Source organism: Propithecus coquereli, unplaced genomic scaffold (genome assembly GCF_000956105.1).
Source record: "Propithecus coquereli isolate 6110/MARCELLA unplaced genomic scaffold, Pcoq_1.0 Scaffold27, whole genome shotgun sequence".
NCBI lineage: Eukaryota > Metazoa > Chordata > Mammalia > Primates > Indriidae > Propithecus > Propithecus coquereli.
Genome location: NW_012148285.1, coordinates 805,085 through 812,647, shown reverse-complemented (window position 1 = coordinate 812,647; position 7,563 = coordinate 805,085). Strand labels below are relative to the sequence as shown.

General features: G+C 60.7%; 1 protein-coding gene across 1 annotated transcript; it reads left to right on the top strand.

Moving 5' to 3' along the window:
- The first annotated feature begins 193 nt into the window (after window positions 1-193).
- Window positions 194-7,193, top strand: RPL3L (ribosomal protein L3-like). The gene is made up of 10 exons (XM_012647628.1): window positions 194-649; window positions 1,147-1,339; window positions 2,539-2,707; window positions 3,701-3,836; window positions 5,140-5,326; window positions 5,423-5,583; window positions 5,766-5,867; window positions 6,423-6,518; window positions 6,722-6,841; window positions 7,023-7,193. Exons 1-10 carry the CDS (start codon window positions 440-442, stop codon window positions 7,077-7,079), a joined length of 1,431 nt encoding a protein of 476 aa, XP_012503082.1. The 5' UTR covers window positions 194-439; the 3' UTR covers window positions 7,080-7,193.
- The last annotated feature ends 370 nt before the right edge of the window (window positions 7,194-7,563 follow it).

The window sequence follows — 7,563 nt, the reverse complement described above, 5'->3', positions numbered from 1 at the left end:
GAACTCCTGAGCTCAAACAATCCGCCCACCTCGGCCTCCCAGAGAGCTAGGATTACAGGCGTGAGCCACCATGCCCGGCCTCAGGCTGGTCTTGAACTCCTGGCCTCAAGCAATCCTCCTGCCTCGGCTTCCCAGAGTGCTAGGATTACAGGCATGAACCACTGCACCCAGCTGGGGATCTTGATCTTGGTGATCCTGGGCCACCGAATCAGCCCTCCTCTTCCTCATTCCTGCCCCCACCATTTGTCCAGCTGTCTCACAGCCCTCAGGACAGGACCGCTCTGTTTCATTGTTAGGAAACTGCACTCAGGCTCTCAGAAGCCCCCAAACAGGGTCCCTCAGCCCCTACCAGGCCAAGTTGGTCCTGTCCTGGGAGGGTCGTGACCCAGTCCCAGGGCCATTGAGGAAAGGAGTGGCAGCCCTGGCTCCAGGTGTCCCGATGCCAGGCTGCTCATCTGATGCCTCTCCTGATGCCACCCCGCCTGGGCTGCTCCTGGCACTGGAGACCATACTGGCCTCGGAGGATGATCGAGCTCCCCTGCCAGGGGCTAAATCTGGGAACTGGCTGCTGTGCGTCCTGGCCCTGCCACTCCACCTCTGGCGCCTGGTGGGGAGGCCCCTTCTTGACCTTCAGGGATCGGCTGCCATGGTCAGTGGGGCCAGGGCAGCGGTGGGTGGGCTGGGGCTGGAGCTGGGGCATGCTGGTTTTCCTGGGGAGGGGGCAGCTGGGCTTCTGGACTCTGCCCCAGCAGGGACAGTCCTTGGGCCTGTGAGGGAGTGGGAGGTTGGAGGGGGCAACAAGGGGGCCAGAGCTGGGCTGCTGGGAGTAGAAGGGGCAAGGAAATGGACAGATGGCAGCGGCCACCTGCCCCTGGAGCCCTCTGCCCATGGGCCTGCCCCTCCTAGGCTCTGCCAGGCTGAGCCCACTGGGGCAGGAAGCCTGTGGGTGCGGAAGCCCTATCCTCAGATGCTGCCCCTCGGCGAACCTCCGGCTCCCTTCCTGTAGACAGACGGGGGAGGCGCTGGGGACCACCTGGCCGCAGTCTGCGGTCTCCAGCTTGCTTGTCTGGCTCTGGGTTCCGGGAGCATCCTGCCACTACCACCAGGAAGACCCCGTCTCTGACCTCCCTCCTTCCTGCTCCCCAGTCCCACCGGAAGTTTTCCGCCCCTCGGCACGGACACCTCGGCTTCCTGCCCCACAAGAGAAGCCGCCGGCACCGGGGCAAGGTGAAGACATGGCCGCGGGACGACCCCAGCCGGCCTGTGCACCTCACGGCCTTCCTGGGCTACAAGGCGGGCATGACCCACACCCTGCGTGAGGTGCACCGGCCGGGGCTCAGTGAGTCACAGTGGCGGGGACACCTGCCGGGGGGGTGGAACCTTCCAGATGCCATGAGCCAGAATTCACTCTCCTGGTCCAGGAGGGGCCACAGTCCCAGCAAGGCTGAGGCCCTGCCCACAGGAATCGCAGCCAGCACAGCACCCGGATCCACACTGGCCTTTAGTGTGGTTCTGTCATTGCCCCTGTTGACAAGTGGGGAAACCAAGGCACAGAGCAGTCACGAGACTGGCGCAAGACCAGGTGGTGAGCGGAGGAGCTGGATTCAAGGGCAGGCGCCCCAGACCTGGCTTTAAGCCACCTGCCAGGATGTCTGCACCTTTGGTCATTTCTGGTCTATTTCCTATCCTGGTGCTTCATATATACATATTTATATAGAAAGTTTGGTTTTTGTTTTAATCATAGATTCACTTGTAAGAAATAACACAGAGGAATCCCATGGACTATCCCAGTTCCCACCATAGAAACATCTCGAAAGACTCTAGTAACACATCACCACCCGGAGGCTGATGTGGACAGGCTACCCTCTCGTGCATGTTTTCCCAGTTCTCACGCACCCATTCGCATGTGCGTGTTGGTATATTAAGTCCTTTTTTTTTTCTTGAGATAGGGTCTCACTCTGTGACCCCACGTAGAGTGCAGTGGTGTCATCATAGCTCACTGCAACTGCAAACTCCTGGGCTCGAGTGATCCTCCTGCTTCAGCCTCCCAAGTAGCTGGGACTGCAGGCTCCACCATGCCTGGCTAATTTTTCTATTTTTTGTACAGAGGGGGTCTTGCTATGTTGCCCAGGCTGGTCTCAAACTCCTGAGCTCAGGTGATTCTCCCCCCTCGGCCTCCCAAAGGGATTATAGGCTGGAGCCACTGCTGGAGGCCCTAATATATTTTTTGAACATGTACTTCTTTCACTTAAGGCCGGGCTAAGCAGTGATACCCATGAAATCGTTGGTTTTGGACTAGTCCTAAGGCTTGCTAGAACTTACAAAAATACATTTATATATTATACATATATTTTATACATATAAAATACATTAAAATAACAAATGCTTATTTGGGCTCCAGTGAAGGAGGCCCAGCCTCGCTCTGAGGACACTGCCTGGCTGCTGGCCTGGCCCACCCTGCGTGGCTGGCTCTTCCCTCCCTTCCCCATTGTCCTCAGGGGGACCCTCTCCATGTCCCTGTCCCTGCGTGTCATCTAGAGATTTCCAAGCGGGAGGAAGTGGAGGCAGTGACAATTGTGGAGACGCCGCCCCTGGTGGTGGTGGGCGTGGTGGGCTACGTGGCCACCCCTCGAGGTCTGCGGAGCTTCAAGACCATCTTTGCGGAGCACCTCAGCGATGAGTGCCGCCGCCGCTTCTACAAAGACTGGTGAGCGCTGCCCGTGGGCGGGCTTGAAGCCCCAGCTCTGCGCTGAAACAATGGGGGCAGGTGGACAGGCGGAGAGGTGTCAACAGTGTGTGGAAGATAGGAAAGTGTGGTGTGGTGTGGTGCCTTCACCTCCGTAACAGTTGAGTACTAGAGGGCTGGAGAGGAAATCAGGATTGAGGAGAAAAAGGAAACAGATATTCTAATCCTTATAGGGTTAATTAAAGGGCTGATTTGATGGAATGTTAGAATTGGCTGTGAGCTTCCTAGCAGCCAGGGTGAATAGGAGAACCAGCCAACTGAAAAGCTCTTGTCATAGAAAGATATTCTCAGACCTTAAATCTTCCCTGGCCCCAAGTCCTGAAAAGGAAGGGCAAGCCGGCTGACCCCTTGAGTCCCTCCGCTGTGAAGTGGGGCTAGGAGTGTTCCCTGGGCTTTGGTGGCCGCTGCGAGGACCGGCTGAGTGAAGCCTGTCGGGTGCTCAGCGCAGAGGAAGCAGCCGGTGCACGCCGGTGTCCTTCACTGCGCTGTCCCTGCTGCCAGTCTGCCCTTGCCCAGGGCCTTGGACTGCTGTGAAGCCTCGCTCTTCATCTGTAGGGTGGGATGATAATTTCCACCTCCCAGAGCTCCGGCGACGGTTAGAAATGATGGTCCCGAGCCTAAGGCCTTGTGCATGGCCATCAGCGGTCTGAGAAATGTGGCAGCCGGGGCCGCCTCCGGGAGCCTGGCCCGCAGGGCTGACCAGCAACTCCGCTCTGGCAGCTTCTTCGCGTCTGCCACTCACTCCCGGGCCCCCCACTTTACAGAGGAGGAAACTGAGGCCCAGAGAGAGATGGTCTATGTTCAGAGCTGGTGACCAGAACGGCCCAGGGGCCTCAGGGGAGGCCCCAGCAGCGGGACCCCTGCTTCATGGGCTACGGGTGGGGAGGGGGCAGGACGGGCCCTGGGAGCTTGCCCCACTGGGGCCCCGAGCACCCTCCTGTGCGCGTTGGTCAGGCACAAGAGCAAGAAGAAAGCCTTCACCAAGGCCTGCAAGAGATGGCGGGATGCCAGCGGCAAGAAGCAGCTCCAGAAAGACTTTGCCGCCATGAAGAAGTATTGCAAGGTCATTCGGGTCATTGTCCACACCCAGGTCAGTCCCCACCCCCAGCTGTCGGCCAGTCCACCTCCTGGGCCCACCCTCCCCCACCCCAGCTTCCAGGAGCCCTGGCAAATGTCAGCCTAAAAATACCATGGGCCGCGGGCACAGGCCCAAAGGGCTGGCTGGCTGGCAGCGGTGCTGGCCACGCACAGCCCCAGGATGAGGTGGCGAGTGTCCGTGCATTCCTAGGGGCTGTGGCGCATCAGCCATGCCCAGTGGGCAACTAAGGCCCTGAAATGCCCTGCAGGGCCTGGGTCTCCCACCAAATGTCCAGTGTGGAGGGCCAGCCACCTCCCTTTGGGTTCTGGCACAAACGTGTAAATCAGTGTTCGTATCCCGGGCTAACAGGTGACTAACATCCTCTGGCTTATTCTGGAATACTCCTTGGCATCTTGTCCTCAGGAAGGCATCCTTAGGCCCCCGGAGCAGCGAGCTCCCCCGGCCCAGAGTCTCCCACATGCGCTGAATACACACTGCCCCGTCACGCTCACACTGGCAGCCCTTGGTTGAGCGAGTCACTGGCTAATGCCCATCTCCCGCAGCAGACCTGAGCTCCCCAGGGTAGAGGCCGTGGGGCAGGGACCACAGCTGCCTTGTTCACTGCTGGGCCCCCAGCACCCACCAAGAGCCTGGTATGCAGTAGGTGCTCCATAAATACTTGTTGAGCATTATGCTGTGATCTAACTGGTCTGTTTCCACCTGTTCATCCCATAGCCTGAGCCGCACGCAGCATCAGCCAGAGATGTTTAAAATAAAAATCAGGTCATGTCACACCCTGCACCTGGAAGAAAGCCCGAGCTGCTCCCCACAGGACCTGCCCGGCCCCCCCACCCTCCTTGCTCACCACCATCCAGCCACACTGTTCCCCTTTCCTACCCACCAACTCGCCACCATCTTCCCTGCCACCGGGCCTTTGCATGTGCTGTCCCTCTGCTCAAAAGGATCTCAGATCCTCGCCTAGTGGTTCCTTCTTGTTATTGGTGTCACCTCCTCAGAGAGGCCCTCCCTGAGCTGACCACTCTATCTGCAATGCCCCTCACCGACCTTCCGTCAGAGAACTCAGTCCTCTCTGGGAGTTTACTTGGCTTGCATCTGTCCCCCAGCTAGACAGTGGCTCCCTCAGGTGTTGGACCCCGTCTGTCTCATTCCATGCTGTGTCCACAGTCCCTGCACAGCACGCAGCACACACCCAGCTCACGGGAACATCCATGAATGAATTCATGCATGAAAGATCTGCGGGGTCACCGGCTGGGTGCGACCCTTTGGGAACTGACCAGCGTGCCATATCCTGCAGATGAAGCTTCTTCCCTTCCGGCAGAAGAAGGCCCACATCATGGAGATCCAGCTGAACGGTGGCACGGTGGCCGAGAAGGTGGCCTGGGCCCAGGCCCGGCTGGAGAAGCAGGTGCCGGTGCACAGCGTGTTCAGCCAGAGTGAAGTCATTGATGTCATTGCTGTCACCAAGGGCCGGGGTGTCAAAGGTAGGGGGTCACTGTGGATGTTGGCTCCAAGGAAGGCTGCCTGGAGGCAGTGGGGACCAGACCGGCCACTTAGCCACTGGCCCCTCCCAATTGCAGGGGTCACAAGCCGCTGGCATACCAAGAAGCTGCCTCGGAAGACCCACAAAGGGCTGCGCAAGGTGGCTTGCATTGGCGCCTGGCACCCTGCCCGCGTGGGCTGCTCCATTGCCCGGGCTGGGCAAAAGGGCTACCACCACCGCACTGAGCTCAACAAGAAGGTGCGTCCGCAGCCTGGGGTCGGGGTGGCGGCTGTCGCTGTGTGATCAGACCCTAGCGGGTGGGGTGCATGACCCAGACACTGCCTGGGTCACAAAATGCCCCCACCAGCGAGCTCGTGTGCTGATGGGCCTGGACGTGCGGCTGGCTCCAGAAGCCACCTCTGGCCCTCTTTTCCTGGCAGATCTACCGCATTGGCCGGGGGCTGCACATGGAGGACGGGAAGGTGGTCAGAAACAACGCGTCCACCAGCTATGACATCACCGACAAGTCTATTACACCGCTGGTGAGGGTGGACAGCAGCCTGGCCAAGGGGGCCCGGCATGCATGTGGAGGGCAGGCCCAAGCCCCAGCTGGGTGTGACCCTGCCCAAGAGCTCGAGATCTGTGTCCCAAGCATTTGGCTGCAGCCACCTAGGTGGACCAAATCCCTGCTGTTTCCCGAATCTTCCAAGCCTTCCCTGGAGGCAGTATACAACCAGCTGTTGTTCCAGGGTGTGGAGGGCAGCAGCTGCTGCTCTGGCCTGGGAGTCAAACCCCAGCTCCAGCACATAGCAGCTACAGAGCCTGGAGCAGGTGACTCCACCGCTCTGAGCCTCAGTTTCCCCTCCAACAAAAATGCAGGTTGTTAAATTAGATAATGCAGGAAAAGGACCTAGTGTGTGACTCACATGCTGCCCTCATTAGTGATGGATCATGAAGGTGTCACCTCCACACCTGGGGCTGGGCATGGGGCTCCTTCCACTCACAGCCCCGTGTGGGGAATTTTCCTAGGGCTCCCAGCCACCCCCTAAGTGGGCAGCCCTTTCCTGGGCCTGGCCGCTCACCTGTCTCCTATGCAGGGAGGCTTCCCCCACTATGGGGAAGTCAACAACGACTTCGTCATGCTAAAGGGTTGCATCGCAGGTACCAAGAAGCGGGTCATTACGCTAAGAAAGGTCAGCACGGAGGGGTGGGCTGCTGGGGCTAGCCTATCCTGCCCTCCAGCCTGCTGAGGGGGGTTGGAGGGTGCAGGGGAGGTGGGAGCAGAAAGGGAGGGGTCTGGCAGGAACTGGGTGAGCAAGACCTTGGTGCGGACTGGAGTGACAGGAGGGGGTGGGGTGGGCTCCGCCTGATGCTGGCCTCTCCCATGGATCCCCAGTCCCTCCTGGTGCCCCACAGCCGCCAGGCCCTGGAGAATATTGAGCTCAAGTTCATCGACACCACCTCCAAGTTTGGCCACGGCCGCTTCCAGACAGCACAAGAGAAGAGGGTCTTCATGGTGAGCCCCCACCCAGCCTGCCTCGGAGTAGGGCGGCTGGAGCAGAGGGCGGGCAGGGGAGGGGGTCTCGGGCACTGATTCCGCTGGGAGAGAAGGCCCGGGGGACCCCGCAGGCTGGCTAGGGGGCAGCGTTCCTGGCCACACTCTTGTCACTAACGCTCCTCCCGCGCCCCCCAACCAGGGCCCACAGAAGAAGCATCTTGAGAAGGAAAAGCCGGAGAGCTCAGGAGACTCGTAGGCTGCCTGCGCGGGACGGGTGGTCCCTGCAGCGGCGCCCCGCCTGCCCTTCTGTCCAATAAAGGCCCGAGGCCCCTGTTCCCGCGCCGTCTCAGAGGGTCGGGGCGCGGACAGAACTAGTGGGAAGCAGCTCTGCGGGTGGCGCGCCACCCCCAACCTGGCCCTGGCCCACGTGCGCCCTCTGCCCGCCAGCCGCGGGGTGGCTTCCCGGCCAGGCACGAGGGGGGCGGGGCTCCCGGGCGGCAGGGGGCGGGGCCTCGGGGAAGCTGCCCGAGAGTGGTCCTTGGGAGTCACGTCACCCATCGATGGGCGGGGCCTGCAGGGAAGACGGGCTAGGGCCGGCCTTTGGAGGGGCGGGGCCTCGGGGAAGGGGCCCGGGAGTGGTCTTCCGGAGCTACGTCGCCGATGGGCGGGGCCTGCAGGGAATTCGCGCTAGGGCCGGCCCCCGGAGGGGCGGGGCCTCGGGGAAGCGGCCCGGGAGTGGC

Bases quoted from the DNA above. Each gene is read 5' to 3' on its own strand.
- RPL3L (XM_012647628.1), top strand. From the start codon at position 440: ATGCCAGGCTGCTCATCTGATGCCTCTCCTGATGCCACCCCGCCTGGG. The intron at 5,327-5,422 runs GTAGGGGGTCAC...TCCCAATTGCAG, and splicing joins CAAGGGCCGGGGTGTCAAAG to GGGTCACAAGCCGCTGGCAT. The intron at 5,584-5,765 runs GTGCGTCCGCAG...TTTTCCTGGCAG, and splicing joins GCACTGAGCTCAACAAGAAG to ATCTACCGCATTGGCCGGGG.